This window comes from Pimephales promelas, chromosome 3 (genome assembly GCF_988280905.1).
Source record: "Pimephales promelas chromosome 3, fPimPro1.hap1.1, whole genome shotgun sequence".
NCBI classification, from domain to species: domain Eukaryota; kingdom Metazoa; phylum Chordata; class Actinopteri; order Cypriniformes; family Leuciscidae; genus Pimephales; species Pimephales promelas.
In genome coordinates, this window is record NC_142771.1 from 23,635,733 (window position 1) to 23,654,951 (window position 19,219).

A 19,219-nucleotide genomic window follows, 5' to 3' on the forward strand; every position below is an offset into this window, starting at 1 on the left:
AAAAAAAAAAAAACATATACAAGATCTATCAGAAAAGAGCAATATTATGATTGCATTATGGTTATGATAATTGATTTGAGACTGACCATAAGATGCCAGATGTGGAATGACATTGATTTTTCATATTCTGTTGCGATCTGTATGTGATCACTTCCGTGATGCAAGAAAGCAATAGTGTGTCTAGCACAGTCAACTGCATCTGTCTATTACTCATTACTCTAATTTTTCAGATCTTACATTGGCATCAGCAATGAAAGAGACACCTTGACCTGAAGACCTTTCTGAGCATCTAAAGCATTAACCATTTTTTTTTTTTTTCCCGAACTAGGCCACCATATAGTAAGTTTATATCAGGATTGCCCAATCCTTCTTCATGAATACTAGAAACTTCCAGTCAGGTGAGTTGAATGTAAACTCTGCAGGACTGGTTTTTGGACACCCCGGTTTATATTTTATTTTCAATTTCTTTCATATTATAAAAGACATTTAATCGACACGCTTAACCAAAGATAACCTGCTTATTTCAAGAATTTTAGATGTTGCTACTCTGTTTTAAACTACAAAACTATTCATTTCAGAACATATAAAGCAGGTGACATAAAAAAAAAATCCTAATGTCAGTGTCTTTGAGCCAGCAGAGGACACTAGTGTATTGCTTTGCAATATTCTTATCCCCTTTTAACATATTGAAGACCTAGAATTTTGTGAAGTGCGCCACCTATTGGAACCAGCGATTTGAGTTTGAGGCAAACAAAATTCTTAAACCCTAATTACAGTAGCAACTCCACTGAGATTTACATGGATCAAACTTCAAATCCTGTCTGGCAACTCAGAACACACAGTTTGAAATGGAGGGAGGGGAATGAGAAGGACAACAGATCTCTAGAGGTGAGGGGCAAAGCAAGATCCAGGAGCTCGGTGCGACACCCAGTGCTTCAAAACCCAGATAACGCTAACAAGCAAAAAGTGAAAAGAGAAGGACGGACCAATAGGAAGATAAGACTAATTATGTTTGAGTAATCGAACAGGCAAAATGGAGAATAGCATATTTGGAAGGCTAAGGGAGACATAGTTTACTGTTGAGAGGAAGCAGACAGAGAAAGCAGCAGCAAGCAAGTTGGAGAAAACAGAAAAAAGATTTGGTGTACAATCTCAGCAAATGTCACCTTTGGTCAACCCTAAAAAACTACATTCAATCCACTTTAATTAAATAAATACAACAAAATAAAATAGAGAACAGGACAGATTCGCAACACCTGAGGAAGAGAGTCATAACTTGGGAGAATGGGACACAGTAAGATAGATAGTACAGGATGTTTAAATAAAGTTCTCTTTATTGATAATTGTCTTTCAAAAAAAGACACTAAAAAAACACACATAGTAAGCAAAGAATTTCAAAGCTTTTGTTGTGATCCATCTACAAAAAAAGAAAGAAAAAAAAAAGTAAAAAGTTCCAACATGATTGATTGTTTTAAATCACTGGATCTCTAAATGGAAATTATGCACCTGTGACAGTCTCTCTCTATCTCACACTTTCTCTGCACATCCATTCTCCCTGCGTGTGTGTATACATTTATCACATTTCACTCAGACTGGCTCTCTAACTAATGCAGGATGTGCAAGTTCTGTTTAAAACAATGCAGGAGGGTGTTAGGACATAAACAGTGAGGGGGACTTCACCCGCACCTCTGCCCCCTTTTGACCACTCTCTGAGTCTCAATCTTTCCCAGAGCCAGGCTGGGAGTTCAAATGTAGACTTCGTCAGAGGCTCCCTGACAGAGACAGGTGGAGAGATGGGGGCAATGAGCAGTGGAAGGGAAGGATGGGTGGAAAGACAAACACAAAGAGCCTAACAAACATAACCGATGCTCACACACGCAGTCTCGTATATAAACACACATTTGTAAAGTTACATGAAGAAAAAAAAAAAGATACAAAAGAAAGAGAGAGAGAAAAGGACTTCAACCCTGGGTACTGTTTCGCTTTATAGCCATTTGGAGATGGAAAGAAAGAAGGGAGGTAGAGAAAGAGAAGGGAGAGAACAGGGAATTTTCAGGAGAGACGACGTTGGGGGTGGAGGGATCATCCAGCTGGTGTTATTTCTTGGCTTTTCCACCCTTGGCTGAATTTCGTGGTGGGGTGACGGGACGTCCTGAGCCCATTCCACCTCCTCCACCGTAGTACAGCTTCTTATCAGCTGGCTTAAGGATCTGAGAAAAAGACAGAGGACGAGAGTGAGCAACGGCGCACGAGAGCTCACAGATTTCCAAATATAGACATCCTCCCACAGAGAGCGCGCTTTGGTGCATATAAGCTCTGTTTCAAAATCTAGCGAGCTACCTACATAGGGACCACCCTAACCACCATAGAACCTCACGAATGACTAATTCAAAACCCTCTACATAGGTGTGTTAGAGACTTGATGAACAATTGATTTGAATGCAGTTTAATATTAGCAATACAAAACTATTGATTTTTGTTTAACTATCCCAGCTTCTTTAGCTATTTTCATAGGAAAAACTGAAAGAGATTTAAGGACCAATTTCCCCCAAAAATTATAACAAACAAAATTACCTTGATTTAAAAAAAAAAAAAAGACAAACGTGCCTTGTTTCCCCACCATTTTGCTAATGTGAATGCACAATCTTAGATGGTAGTATAATTAGGTTGCCTAGTTTATGCCCATGATGCCTTAAAAAGCATCTGCAGGTTCAGTGCACTAAGCTTTAGTACAGAACAATAGAATCACTGTAAACGTAGAGAACAAACGTTCCGGAGACGACCTAATGCAAATCTACAGAGGAAGTTGAATTATACTTTATGCATTTGCAGAGAAACTGGAAAGCCTTGTAATCAGGTATAGGCAAAAGAGAGAAAGGAAAATGACAGCTCATCTCTTACCTGGAAGGAACACATGAGTGTCTCATCCACACTCATCATGGCCCCGGCGTTATCAAACTCGCCACAGTAGTTGGGAGCGGAGAACAGGGTGACTAACTGTCTCTTTGCAAAAAACTCATAACCATCCTCCACCACCTGCACAAGATGATAACGTCACATTTTGTAGTCTATTAATGTTACATGGCTTTGTTAAAGGATTCCAACAACAGGAGAACATATACTAACCTGATGTGCCCTGCATATTAGGTCCATGTCATGTTTGTGAAGAAATTTGGCCACCACGTCTGCACCGAAGGTGAAGGACACACCACGGTCATTCTCTCCCCAACCTAGTACGTCTTTGTCTGGGTCGGCCCAAAGCAGGTCACACAGCAGCCCCTGGTCAGGCACATCTGTGGGCCGCATGACGCGTCGCACCTGCTCCATTGACTGCAAGTCTGGAGAGAGGCCTGGAGTAGAAAACAATTAATTATAGTTCACAGTGCATTTTTAGGGAGAAATTTTTTCTTTTGTGCATCCAGACACTGTGGGGCTGCAAAACAGCACAATGAATAACAATGCATTTCTAAACAGCATAAAGCAAGATGAAGAAATTATGTCGGAATCCTTCAATACCGATTGGTGATCCAAATCTTACCAAGGTCTTAACATGCATCCAACAAAAAGATTTTTTTAGTTTTAAAATGTTTTAACATTAAATATCCGTCCTTAATTTTTCTAAAATTATATTAACATTTTTTATTTCTTGCTTTCAATTTAAGACATGACTAAAAGTAAAGGATTGCAATTTTTAAAGTGAGTCGAATGTTAATTCGGTAAGGATGATTCAGTGAACTCAATCAGTACAGACTAATTCAAACAAAAATGCCAGGGTCTTTATGAGCATAATTTAAAGGACCAGCTTTTTTTTGCGAATCAGACTACACTAGTCATGCTGCATCTCCTGTATTGTTTTGAGCTCAGTCAGTAAAAATAACTAAATAATTAAATTCAGTCTGCACGGCACAGCCACAAAACAGTAAGAATTTATTTAATTTTTTACTGTGGTGGTGGTAGATTAGTAGCGCAGGAAATGTTGGTTGTTTGTGCAGTTTCTCCCTTGTATGCATTCATGTCATAAATAAATAGTTTTAGTGAACCCCTTAGGTTTAAGCTGCTTAAAGCAATATATATCTTAAAGCTGCAGTCCGCATTTTTTCCTCTTTGTCGCCAACTCTGTTCGAAATCTGCAATTGCCCTCATTGGCGAAATTAACAACGCGAGTTGTAGTTCGCAGCGCGGATGAACACATTGAGTAGAGCGTGCAGCTGTCAGTCACCGCGTCAGTGTCGATACTGACATTTTGTTCTGGTTCTGACATTAAATCGCGCTGATTAAATCTAAAGATCGCTTATCATATCACTTAAAACCATGCAAATTAGCCTATACTTTCTTCTCAACTTGTTAATGTTAACAACGTCAGCAGAGTGACTACATGTAATGTCCTTCTGATTAGTATCCTTGTTTTCGCATGGCTCCGGTTATAGTCTCTTTTGTTTGTAGCCACTCTGAAGTCTGAACAAAGTCTTTTGCATTTTACAACCCATACAACATTCAGCCCTTGTCACTGGTGATTGTCATTTGAACCTTTCTGGATCTGCCAGCAAATTGATAAGTTTGATTATATGCTGTGAGAAAAGGCTATAAATCTTCTAAAGCTTATACTAGCCGAGACTCCTTTATGTGTACAGATGTAACGTATTGATGCTAAGACATGCTCAAATCTCCCGCGGAAATCCACCAGTACCACTGGAGTTAAAAACTAGGGATGCACCGATACCGATATCTGGTATCGGCCTCGATACCACATTTTCTAAAGTACTCGTACTCGTTAAAAGTCCCCCGATACCGGGGACCGATACCATGTTCTGAGAAATGGGTTAATCACAGGCGCCGAGTGCCCACCCCCAGGCTCCGGCTGCAGCTCAGAGCGGGGAGATGGGGAGACATGTCAGCCGTGTGAAACAGTGATGCGCGGGTCAATGTATAAACAACCCGCACACAACCAACGTTTTCAACTACCCGCCCGCTACTCGGACCGCAAAAAAAGTAAGAAAATATTGTACCCGACCCTCTTCCTGACCGTATTTTTTAAAAGTAGTACATGCTCATCGTAGCGTCATTGGGCCATAAACGTGTAACAACACAGCATCGCAAGAAGACGTAGCCTACATATAACAAAGGCAGCACTTTGGTCATCATCTTTCATTATTTCGGTAAATGTCTCCCACACTTACTCTTTCTATTTGTGTATTTGCGGAGCTTCCACTCCCCAGTCTTCACCTTTTCTCTTGCCGCCTCCATCTCTCTGCAGACTAGTGATCATAGACATGGCCGGTTCGTGAACGAATCGGTTCTTTTTAATGAACCGGTCGAACCAGTACGCTAAATCGAACTGAATCATTCGCATCAGTTCACGTCTTGCGTCAGTGCTGATCCACAAGGTACTACAGTTACTCACTTTCAGACATGCCTGACAGTCCCTCCGAGTTGAAATAAACCAATATCCCGAATTATATTTTACTCCAGTAACTCCAACAGTTCACTGAACTGAGACATGTTGTTGATACTGCTGATACTGCGCATCCGCGTATAGTAACGAACGCAGAGGTACAGCGGTTCTCGGATCACACCAGTACAGAACTGAGAACTGTTTAGACTGAGCTTGTGTGTCATCTTCGTGCCAGTTATTCAGCCAATAAATAAATTCGGCCTATATATTTCATAGAAAATTCTATCTAGTACTATATAAATACAAAGGTTTAATTGGCATTTTTTTCCAAACGACCTGACCGACCGCGACCCGAATATCATTAAAAATATTTTTGGATGACCCGTAACTGCGGGTAACCGCGGGTGACCGCGGCGCAGGCACCCGCTCATTTTGGATCAACCCGTGCATCACTGGTGTGGAACAATTTCAAAGTGAATGGCTTTGGATTAGGAGAATAAATTTACTTGTAGTCGCCAAGTTACTTATAGTCAGTTGAATGTCTGTTGGGGGACCAAATAAATAAAGTGTTATTAGATATTAAGCTGATCGCACTAATACTCTAGTCTACTAATACTCTAATGACAGTTAGTTGACATGTAATTGAAAAGTTACTTATAGTTAGTAAAGTGGACTATCGAAATAAAGTGTTACCCAAGTAATTTAATCAAGGACCTAAAAACCCGTATATATAAAAATATTTAAATCATGTTTTTTTTGTTTTTTTATTAAGTACTCGGTATCGGCGAGTACTGAAATGCAAGTACTCGTACTCGTTTTCCAAAAAAGTGGTATCGGTGCATCCCTATTAAAAACATTATAAGCTTACCGTTTTGAATTGAGCTACAGCAAGCAGATAGCGTTGAACACTGGCTGGTAATATATTTGCTAAAATGTGTTTTTTTGGATCATTTTTAACCCCCCAAAAAAGCTACGGACTTCAGCTTTAATATCTTTATATGGTCACTCCATCTGGATCTTTGTTTAAAACAGTACAGCAGATATTTTGAGGATGACGATGACTCACAAAAGAAAAAGTCTAATCAATTACAGTTCATTTCCAGAGCAGATTACTCCCACGTCATTTGCAAAACCACACTACCTTAAATGAAGTGTACACAAAACTGTCTTTTTATGAGGACTCCAAGTTAGTCGCCTGGTGTCTCGTTGAGATTTCGTGTCAATCAAATGAACAAAACTTTATGGTTCGCCAGCCATATGGCTATAAACAGCTATATTTTAACTTATCCAGGGAAATTGCAAAGTCAATACAGGAATTATAGCAGAACATTAAAATTGCCATGGGGACAGAAGACCTCTGGCTGCACTCACCGCCATGGCAACAGAAGATCTTCTCGTCTACAATGGCAGCCACAGGTAAACAATTGAAACAGTCTGTGAAGGTCTTCCACAGCTTAATGTTATACCGTCGCTTACCTTAGAGAATAGAAAAAATAGCTTATTAGCATATAAAATCATGAAATGTGTATATGGGAAAGGCATAAGCATTTATTAAGTTGTAAGTAGGGCTGGGCGATACGTAAAAAATACAGCAATATCCAATTATATTGTCTATCCAATAGGCCGACCGTTTAAGTTCACTTAAGACAAAACTGACTGTGTTTACGGGCATATTTGTACGTAATAGTATGTTTATTTGTCTGTGCACTATTATGAGAGGTGGCCCTCTGTGAAAGCTATTGATGTATGCACAGCAAGAAAACGGCATGCATCCAAACATATTATTCTTTGGCACGTCTTGTGGTTAAATATCAAGAATTGGAATTGTCAATGATCGCCTGGTAACTGACTATTAATAATACTGTTGATAATCACCAACGCAACACTTGCAAGACGTTGTCGATATACAATAATATTGTCATATCGCCAGCCCTAGTTGTAAGAGATCAAATTCAGAATTTATACTGATACCTACACTCATCATAGAAGCCATATATACGGTTGATAGAGGCGCACTCGTGGTTGCCACGCAGAAGGAAGAAGTTTTCAGGATATTTGACTTTGTAGGCCAATAGGAGGCAAATGGTCTCTAAAGACTGTTTCCCTCTATCCACATAGTCCCCCAGGAACAAGTAGTTGCTTTCAGGAGGAAAACCCCCATACTCAAAGAGACGAAGAAGGTCATAGTACTGGCCATGAACATCACCTGCACATGCAACAGAAAAAAAATATGTTCAGTATAATAAATTTCCACTAATTAAGATCTGAATTCCTTTAAAGAGGTCATGTGATGTGATTTCTTGTTTTCCTTGTTCTTTAGTGTTATGTAGAAACTGTTTTTGCATGTATAAGATCTGCAGATTTACAAAGCTCAAAGTCTCAAACCCAGTAAGATATTCTTTGTAAAAAGTGAAGGCTCAGCCACGCCGTCCTAAAACGCTACATTGAAACATGTCCCAACAAATCTACAACAGACTGTTTCCAGAAACCTGGGAGAGTACAAGGCCGGCTGTGCCGTATAAAGTGGGGCAATTCCATCTTTGCAATTACAGTTTGGCGCTTTTATGGTTTTCCATGATCGAGGGAACCATGTAGGACAATCATACCACAGATCTTGAGAGGTGCTTCCAGCTCCAGCAGGATCGGCTGGCTGAGGAAAATTTCTCGGGATTTGAGACAGAGGCCACGGATTTCACTCTCTGTCAGCTGTACGTTCTTGCCTGGCCTGGAGCCTTTAACTGTAAAAAGCACAAAAGAGACAAAATGAGAATAGTAGGAATCAGGCCAAAACAAACAAAAAGCAATGTGCCAGACCCTGTTATCAGAAAATAAGTGCTTTAAAAAACTAGGAAGAGCTAGAGGATGAGAGAGGCTCTCTGAAATGATGGGATGTACATAAGTGACACACAGACATCAGTGCACTCAAACACTAGATCATGCATCTCTGCTGAATTAGGAACCCCAGGTTTGTTAAAGCAGTCCTTAGTGTTTCACTTAGTCCACACTACCACAACCGTATGGCTTTTATAAACCACAATGCATGATAAAGATATTTCTTTAAAGATCAAGTGCAATTTAAGATAGATTTAAAATTGCAGATTTAAATAAAAAATAAATATATTTAAAAAAAACATGGGTCAACAGACCCCCTACCCCCACACAAAAAAAAAGCCCCTAAGAGAGTTGCTGGAGTGCTGTGACGGCAGGCTTGCAGGGTCTAAACAGACTGTCATCTCACACAACGCAGACCTGTGGTATTATTCAAACATGCCCTTTTAGATTGGCAACATGCCGCGCTGTTTCAGAGAGTTCAGCTGGCAGATGCAGATGAAAGAAAGCACATACGATGCATCTGGAGAGGAGAAATATTGCCACCTATTTGGACAGGGCTGAAGCAGCCATCTCCTAGGTCACAAGGGGAAAAAACCTGAAATGATACATCTGTGCACGGGATGTTCAGAACATAAAAATAAAACGCCAAAAGGCATCCCAGCAGTTGTAGGCAAGCCATTGTTGGGTTTTAAATATACATTTCACATGGCTTCCTTCAGGCAAGAAATATTGTGGAGTACACAGAGCGTATACCGGTGACTCACATATTCGGACAGTTATGCAAGGATTTGGAAGATGGCTTATTTGTGCACAATCACAAAATCGATCCAACCAGCCTACCTACACCTCTAAATAAATGTTTAAAGAATGCTGCTTTACACAAATTAACCAAGGACACAAATAGCCAGTGCTGAAATGTTATGAAATCACAATGCCCACATCATACAAACTGAACAATGTTACCGCCAAAACAATTTTACAGTGAATGACAAAATGCTTCTATGCATCCACCCATCTCTACAGAAGATGTCTCATTCAACATGACACTCCAGAGAAAACAGCTGGCTGGCTGAATGTTCACCCACACTGAATACATATTGGCACAGCTGTTTAAAAGACATCTATAGCACACATCAGTGTGAACTGAAAAATCCCTGCATGCCATGTGGTGTCACATTACTAAAATGTCAGCGCATATCACTCACATTTCACAATTCTCAAAAATCAATTTATATACCACAGCAACACTTGCTTCATTTTTAAATGATATAACTACAATTCAATTAAACAACATCAATAACTATGATGACCAAGTAGCTGCCACTCAAGCATGTATTGTGTTCAAAATGTTTTTTTAAGAAGTTAATTATGCAGCAAGGACATGTGAAATTGGCCAAACCTAAAGGAAAGACACATTATAAAAGACTCACATATCACATAAACTGTTCTTTTGAGCTTTCCATTAATCAAAGAATCCTGAAAAATAAATAATGATAATTAAGTAGCACAACAGTTTGACATTACCGTAATTAGCATTAGGGATGTCCCGATCCGATACTCAGGATCGGTATCGGCTCCGATCCAGCCATTTTTGCGGGATCGGGTATCGATCAGACGAGGCCGATCCAAATCCGATATTGTGCGTATACTATTATGTTATTGTTAAGCCCCACAGAAGGCACAAAAACATTCTAAAGTACCATGACGTTTTCGTGCACTCTATTATAAGTGTTCTGAAGCCATTATATATTATTCGATTTTTTAGTAGTCTTTGGCTATATCTAAAATAATTATCTTTTTAATTTTTGTTATATTGTTTTTCATGAATGTATTTTACAACAATACAAAGAGCAATATTTATTATTCACTAATCTAGTTTATAATAGCATTTTTTGTCATTGATTATGATCATATATTTTGGGGATTTGTTGTTTATCTTTATTATGAAGCTGTATGTAGATTGTGTTTAACACACCAGAGTGATAATGAGTTTAACACACAATTATAGAAATTCTACTTGCTTTAAAAAAAAAAACTGTACTGGTATTTACAATGTAGAATGCTGCTGTTTAAATTGTTTTAACTTTAAACCTGTTGGAAGCTATAGCTAGCTTTAAGTACTGAAGTACCTGTATTTTCTTTTATATATATATATACACTGGAGGTATATTTTAAGGGGCTAATTGAGAAAATTGCTATATTTTTTATTAGTTTAAAAATATCGGATTAATATCGGTATCGGCAAAAGCCAAAGCTGCGGCATCGGTATCGGAAGAGAAAAAGTGGTATCGGGACATCCCTAATTAGCATATTCGTGACACTGAAGGCTGGAATAATAAATGGCTGCTGAATTCAGCTCTGCCATGACAAATTATTATTATAATATATAAATAAATATATATATAAATAATATATATGGTGAGCATGAGAAATTTAAAAAATGTTTTTAAATCATACAGACTTAAGTGTGAAGCTTATTTTTTACCAGGATTCTTCAAATATGCATGCTACTGCACTGGCACTGAATTCAATGTGTATACGATGCTTCTAAAACTGCAGAAATATTGTATGCATTATGAAGATAAGAATTGAAAAAAAATCACTACATTTCCTTTATTTTACCATCGATTTGGTACTGAACTAGTATGTTTGACATTGTGTGCCATTTATTTGCACACAATCTATATTCACCTTATCTTGGGTTCATTGTGTACAATTTGATAATGCATATTGTACGGTTACTACTACTTTGACAAACAGTGCGTGCTTGCATCTAAGTTACCTGGAAAGCAACATTCCACTTTCTCCCCTACACAACAAAGGAAGGATAAAACACTGAATCTGACTTGACTTTCATATTTGGGAACAAGCACTTCACTTTTTTTTTTTTTTTACTGATAACTGACAACTACCAAGGTTTCATTTTAGTCGAGGATTTTTGAGCAAAAAAAAATAATTTAGATTATGTGCACCAAACATGCATCAATGCAATGGTGTGGTAGTTAGGTGGGGTCTGAAAAAAGGAGGCCTTTAGGGTTTCAGCACTTGAGTGATCTGAGGGTCAGGACAGTGACCGGAAGCCTGTCAGCGCAGCCAGTGAAAAGTGGGTATAAATAGGATCCTGCCGCTCGTCACTTTAAAACCAGATTAAGGACGGCTAATGCCCCAACAGCACTTGCTCTAAAGTTAGTCACAGGGCCAATAAGCATCATAGAGCTTAGACCCAACACGAGGTTGGGGGTGGACCTATACGACAAACAAGCAAATAAACCACTCAAACAATAACCGTAGGTGTTTTAAGTTAGGTGTGCTAAATTCCATAATTATGTAGAAGAACAGTATTGCAGAGAACAGTTCAACCATGCACCAAATAGGGGGTGTACTTGGTTGATAAATAAACATTTGAACGGTAGCTTGTAGGTGTGTTAAGTTCTTTAAATAAATCACAGAGAACAACAAAGCCAATCAATTAAATTGAACTACAAGTTTGCATCTAGCCGTCTCATACGATGGGTAAATACAGTCATGCTAACAGTCCAGTGCTTAATCGTAATGAAGACGGTCATCACACGGACATCCATGTGTTTAACCTCGGTATCAGCAAGTTCTCAGAGGCGATACCCTCTAAACTTAATCCAATGAAGGCAATAAGATAGAGGGACAATCTGAGGAGAAATAAACAACTTATTTATGCGACACCTCAACAGAATGACAAATGTAAGCATGCTGGGAAAACACCACAACCAGAATACAACCAAAAGCAACAGTCTGTGCAAAAGTTTCATTCACCACCTGTAACCATTGATTTCCCATTGGTTGGCCATGAGGCTTTGGTAGTTTGGGCAGAACAACATGAACCAAAAGACTTAAAAGCTGGAATCATTGAACATTCCACCGAACAAGTCTTGGGATCCGGATTTTTTTTTAAAAGGGCACCGCCTTTCAAAAGACGCACCGCTGGGTTAATTAAAAGGGAGGATTAAGTTATGTAACTTCTTGTAATTATTTACAACCTACAAGCACAGTAACCCAAGTATACAAGAAACCTTTGGTAAATAGGACAATATGATATGTTCACTGTAGGGATGGGACGATAACCGGTTTCACGATAAACCGTGATAAAATGTACTGACGGTTAGTATTATCGTTTAAAATGTAATTATCATTAAAACCGTGTTTGATTATCCTGAATCCTGTCGGCCAGTCTGACGCAGGCGCGCAAGCACGCAATATTTTTTAAAATTACTATTCGAGAAGGAATAGTGGAAGGCAGTGACCGTGCTCGGGAGATTTTTCAGCCTTTTAAGAGGACCAAATCTGAGGTGTGGTCATATTTTGGGTTTTACAAAAGTCCTGAAGGAAACTTGATATAGGATGGTCACCCTGTCTGTCGAACAAAAAGTCACTGCAATAGAAACACTTCAAATCTGCCGAGTCGTCTTGTGTGATAATCACCCGAACGCAAGGCAAGTTAACTTTGACCTTAACAAAAAAAAAAAAAAAACTTTGACCGTAACACCAAAACTACTTCTGGGAAACAGTTGGGCACGAAATGTTGTTTTGAGTTGAAACATTTTATGTCACTCATTTGAAATAGACGTGAAGCTTCCGCGAAGAAAAGTTCATAGCAAGTGGATTTGAGCCAAAGACGAACGAACAACTTCAAACAAGACTATTATTAAGAGTGATATTTTAAGGGATAGTAAAGTATAGATACATCACGTATTAAACCGATTTTATTTTTACCACATAATTACGGGGACATATTGAATTGATAATGAGGTTAGCTAATGTTTTAAATCTTAACTGTTTATGAATTCATTTTGTAAAACAATCGTCCAGACAAGATATATCACACCAATATTATCAAACTCTGTAAGCAATAAATCAACATGATTTCATTTTTGCAATACAATCAAAAACCGGAGACGCAAGACGGCAAGTTGTATTTGAATGAAACAAGAGCGCGTGTCCGTGATATGGATGTGCGCTGTGTAATAATGTGTTGCTATTGACGACGGGCATTATAAAGAAGCAAATGCCATAGAATAGAATCTTGCTTAAAAAACTGCATAGGGAGGCTTGTTTTATTTGTTGTTTGTTGATTTTCAATTATAAAACTTGTTGAAATGTTTTCAGTGTGAGCATCAGTTCTTTTTGAGCACTTTCATAAATTTTGAACAAAACCGTGATAATCACGATTATTTTGGACACTATAATCGTGATATGAAATTTTCATACCGTCCCATCCCTAGTTCACTGTATTATACGCGTGTATTGTTGAGCATATCTGACCATATCTGCATGTCAGAGCAATGTGCTTTTATCCCTACCCACAAAAAATCCCTAACAGCAACAACTTGGATCCAGAGAACAGCATAAAATAACATTGCTTCGATGTTATGTTATGTTTCTACATATTTTAGAGTTATTTACTACTTATGGACCAAAGTGCTGTCCATTCTAATGGTTCTGAAAGTGCTTTATAAATAGTTGAGAACAGGAAAACGTAACTCAGTCTCTACTCACTAAATATTTCCTACATTTATATGATATCAGAGTTAGTATATGACCATTATAGGCACAATAAATTAATATATCTCTATGAAGTATATAATATCTATAAAATAGCAATATCTGTGTAATCTGCAGAGCAGCCATAAAAGAAATGCCATCCTCATGAGAATCAGGACTTTGGATGAAGGCATCAAGCTTTGAGGGAAAATAGGACAGCAGGATTACATAAGGAGATTTATATACAACTATTATCAGGCTTGTTTATTTTTTTTAACTGCGTTTTGCAGGGGAAAAAAACAAGGTTTACAAAGCCGTGCTTGCCAACAGAATCCAAAGCCAATAGGTAAAAGGTACGATGTATGTGTATGACAGTGTCTTTTCCTTTTATTTCATATGAAAAATTCTAGAAGAGAATTTAAATTTCACACCAAATAAATAAAATCGAAATGGTTCAATCCCTCTTGCTAAGACAGACCAAACAAACCAGCACCATCAGTAATTGTGGTGTCTATACTTCATGGAATGGCTTCATCAAATATGGCAAAATTTGTTAAATGGAGCTGAAAGCACAATTAAACAAGCCAAAAATATTTCATAAATGAATACACGAGGCTGAGATTTGCATGAATTTTATGAATGCCACAAAAACTAAAGTGGTCTCTGTGGAGTTCTGGGGGCTCAGATGCTGTGTGGGCCAGCTGACGACCTTTTACTTAACTTCCTTTACTACGTGGAAACGGCTGGAAAGATGGTACGTAGTTTACAAAACGGCCTGAAGCATTCCCATCTTGCAACACACATGCTTGATGCGAGTCAGACATTTAATAAACTCCTTGCTTAGGTTTATTAAATCCATCTGTGCTATGGTTCGCAATATTATTCACCCTCATTAGGCATCAGTAAGCATTACGTATAAAAGACATTTCTGGTGCAGCTCAAGAGACAATGAACAAATTCTGTTCCTACTACCCAGCAGATCTTTACTTGATTAAAACCTCACCAGTTAATTACAACCAAGTATTTTCTGAAATATTTCAACTTTGTTAAAATAAACAAAAAATTGTCAAACAACATTCCAAAAGAATTAAACTCTGTGTAAGGGATTAAGTATTTACAATCAGTGTAAATGCATATAGCTAAAATTTTTGTAAAGAAATGTTCTCTTCAGATAATAAAATAGCTTAAATTTAGAATCTCCTAAGAAAAAAAAGAAAGCGATCACGTTTTCCACGACGTATGCCGTATTGTGAAGGCCTCTGTTGTGAAGATCACTTCGTAATGCACTTCCACTAACTACATCCTCATTAGTTAAAGTAATCCTATTGCTGCAGGTTTTAATTAGACACAGGACTTCCCCAGCTGAAATTGAAGGTAAACAACTGGACACAGAGAGAAAAGCACTTGAAAAACTGGAACACCAGTAACGTTAGTCATTGAATGAAATATTGACCCATTTTCAACTCCTAATCTTAATATTATGTGAATATAAAAAAGAGCATACACTTAGCATCATTATGTTCTATTATTATGATATGTGGCCTACTGTAAAATCGCAGGCAGCGTTTTAGCAAATTAGTGTAACGTCAGACTGGTAACTTACGTTAACTGCTAATTCGCTCCACTTCCCCCGGCTTTTTTCAGAGCACAAAATATGATTAACAGTTACTACTATCCTATAATACGACATACACGAAATACAACCACAAATGCTCAAGTATTTGATAGTTCTACACTTTTAATTTCGGAGAAACAGTTCATTTTTAAAAGATATTTGTTGAATTTCTTCTCACCTTCCAGGAGACGCTGTATTATGGAGTCAATGTTTAATTTGTCCGGCTCCGCCATTTTAGTGGATTTCTGTAAGGTTTATTCAAACAGGTCGAGTCTTCCGTTTTCTGTTATCTTGGTGGTTGGTCAAGAAATAAGGCCCCAATCCGAAAAAGCAAAGCGTATAAAATATATCGTTATGGAAATGTGAATTTACTGGCTATATTTCCTTTGTCGTTTGGTTGATAGCTAGCTGCTAACGCCGTTAGCCTGATGGCGCTAGCTATTGCCTACCCGTATTTAAACACCAGGAAATGGTTAATATGGTACAAAAAACGCCCAGATATACTCATTCACCTCTTCTGTTGATTACTTTTATGTCCCGTGAACATCTAAAATATTCAAACTGTCCCTATTTTCCGTATCCTCACAACCCCCCTTCTCTCATCGTCTACGGAACTTTAAAAAAAGACCGTGTTGATGAAGAGCGAAATCAACGGAGGCTGATAGGGCCCGCCTCCGCTTGTAAATGAAAGGATGTGATTGGCTTACATCTCACATTTGAACTGAGGGTGTGGTCATTCATTGGCTAATGTTCACTCACATCACATTTCCAGAGTTCCACCCCGAGTTGTAAAGTAATGACGTCAATGAGGTGAAAAAAGGAGAGAGGGTGAGGAGATGTGCATACATGAAATTGCTGGCACTTATAATGTACTATAGGTTTAGGGACTATATGCTTTATGATAAATAATAGTCCAAGACCAAATTATTATACCGATGCGCTCACACTGTGATTAAACATTTTTAATGACAGGTTTGCTCATATTTCTGGATCTTTTTCTAACACACTAGCGCCCTCTATTAGACGTTACGGAACACCGCAACTGCGTTTTATTTAGTTTCCTGTTTGCAAGTTGCACTGTTTGATTGCTGTAAAATAAATCAAATCACGGCTGGTCAATTTCAGTTTAGTTTTCATTATGGTTATGACGTTTTAAAGTTGTGTTAATATGTGTTAAGGTGTTTTGCCTGGGTATTTTACATTATCAAGTTTGACAAAGAAGATTCTCCTCTATATTTTGATGAAAAACGCAAACAATATTTTTCACATTTTTACTGAAAACAACAGCTTATAATAGCCACGCAAAAAGATGGTTTATTGTTTTTTTCAGGCTGTTTTATTGAGTATTAATGCAATTATTGTTTAAATATTTAATGTAGTCTGTAGAAAACAATTGTAGAATTAGTTTGAATTCAATAAAAGCCAGATGTGTTTCTAAGGTTTATGGCCTATGTGACTATACAAAGGTCAAGATGAGAAGTTTGTGCAACCACTGCAGTTTTTGCATATAGTCTGGGATTTTCTGGTAAACACCAGACGATGTGAAAGAATAAGACCATTTTCAAGAGGTGTTGTGTCAAGGGGTCTTGCCTCTGAGAAGAGTTGATTGGCCTTGGAAAATTTTACATTTTGCCTATGAAAGAGGGTTGGCCATCAATTGGCAGAATGCCCCAATTAGAGAGAATATGTAATGTCACTTGGTTATTGTGAAATAACAGATAAGAACAAGGTATACTAATTGTAAATTGTACAGTAATCTGATATCTGATCTGACTCCTGACCTTTTGCAGAGAAGACAATTTCCAGTAACATAAATTAAGAGAAGACAATTTTCCACAACATTCTCAGCAGGCCAGCTTATTTCCGTCAACGAAAACTGAAACCAAGACTAAAACTATTGGTCAAAAAACAAAACTGAAAAAAAACTGTAAACTGAAATAAAATAGAGATTTTAACATAAATGAGCGACTAAAACTAAACTAAACTAACAACAATTACTGAAAAATGAACTGTTTTTCTTAATAATAATTAACAAAAATAGATAATCGTTTTCGTAATTAATAAGCTCTCATCCTGTCCCGGAAAATTGCGTTTTTCCAATTTAAACACGTGCAAATCTTTTGTACATGCAGCGTCTCGCGCATGACTACGTTCTAAAACTTGGCACTCAAGTTAAAATAAGTTAAACTTTTAAAAAGAGCCCCTCCCCAGGATGGTAGGGGAAGACTCATGAATATTCATTAGGGAACTCATCCCTGATTAGTCTAATGACCTACCCCTAACCCAGCCTCTAAACATAGCTGTCACTGGGGGTCTAAAGACCTAACCTTAACCCCGCCCCTAAACCTACGGTCACTGGGGTTAAGACCAATCAGAGATGAGTTCCCTAATCTCGAAAATAGAATAAAATAGATATCAATTTATTTATATCCATCAATGGATGGGTCTATAATTTATTTAGAGAGACAAAAAGTTTTTGACGGTTTCAAAATGTTCTTTTGTTGCCGTCATTAGCTTGCGTGTGATGGCATCTTTTGCCCTGTTTACTCCTTGCATTAAAACATGCTTGTTAAGATAGCAGTAGCAGGTGGAGGCCCAAGTGACAGAGGAAGCCGTTGGTCTGGTTCAAGAATGCTTTTTGTTTGCCACAAGATGACAATCACCCAATAATTGTGAAAAAAAAAACACTTAAATGCAACAAAGCATAAACAGTGCAGCATCCACCTAGATTATGCAACGGCAGCCATATTGCACCAGAACACACACCAGCTTACTGGTGGAGAGGAGACATAGTGATGAAGCCAATTGGTATTATATATATACAGCATATATATATATATATATATATATATATATATATATATATATATATATATATATATATGCCATGATGGACAGAGGCCACTGGGAAAATTTGGCCAGGATGATGGGGTTACACCCCTACTCTTTCAACGTGGTTTCTTACAGTTGTTTTTTTTTTTTACAGTTTATGACGTGAACACACAAAAGACACATTTATAATAGGCATATATATGTATGTAAATCTCTCTCTCTCTCTCTCTCTCTCTCTCTCTCTAAGTAAAGAGTTGAACTGCACACTCAATCAAATATTTTAATTACTGCAACGTCATACATGATAAAACCCACATTAAAAACTTTTCCCATGGTTTGAATGTAGATTCTGGTTTAAGATGTTTTATATATATATATATATATATATATATGAGATTAACTAATTTATATCTTAATATAATATAAATATGTTTTCACAAAAAAAGAGAGAGGCAATGATGAAATAAAAGTCAAACAACTAATTTTAAATAAACAGTGTCATTGAAATTTGCCTCATATTTTTCTTTTCCAGCATCAGAATTACACATAGTGCAAATATGTCAGTGCCTCATTAGCAATAATCTTAAATTCACAAAAAAACAGACAAGTGAGAGACTGTGAGACTGAGTATCGTATCGTAATCTTTCGGATACCTTTCTTTCTCCTGGCTCTATTTTTGTCCCTTAAACCAATCTTTTATTAGTATCGTTTTTTTAATGAAACCAATATTGCCTAACCCAGCTGTGTTATGACGATGTGTCTGCCAATCCCACCCACTCTAACTTGTTTATATTTGACTGGGCAGAGCCCAGGAGATGAGGAGAGGTTGAGGTTGTTTTTGAGATGTCATTGTGACAGAAGATTCAAAGTATTTATGATTCATAGTATCATGATGCTGGACCCTCCTGAACGCATGTTTCCATTTAGTTGCATGGAAACGTGACATACAGTGGGGAAAAAAAACAGTTGTATGATATTAGTGTATGTATGAATATTTTGTTTTCGAAGAAAAAAATATCAAACATGGACCATCT

The 19,219-nt window shown here is 37.6% G+C and overlaps 1 protein-coding gene across 1 annotated transcript; it reads right to left on the reverse strand.

Annotated features, from left to right (window-relative positions):
* Nucleotides 1-1,316: 1,316 nt before the first annotated feature.
* ppp1caa (protein phosphatase 1, catalytic subunit, alpha isozyme a) lies at nucleotides 1,317-15,992 on the reverse strand. The gene is made up of 7 exons (XM_039686360.2): nucleotides 15,532-15,992; nucleotides 7,999-8,130; nucleotides 7,368-7,598; nucleotides 6,764-6,868; nucleotides 3,127-3,350; nucleotides 2,902-3,036; nucleotides 1,317-2,210 (listed from the first exon to the last, which is right to left on the reverse strand). Exons 1-7 carry the CDS (start codon nucleotides 15,584-15,586, stop codon nucleotides 2,097-2,099), a joined length of 996 nt encoding a protein of 331 aa, XP_039542294.1. The 5' UTR covers nucleotides 15,587-15,992; the 3' UTR covers nucleotides 1,317-2,096.
* Between the last annotated feature and the right edge of the window lie 3,227 nt (nucleotides 15,993-19,219).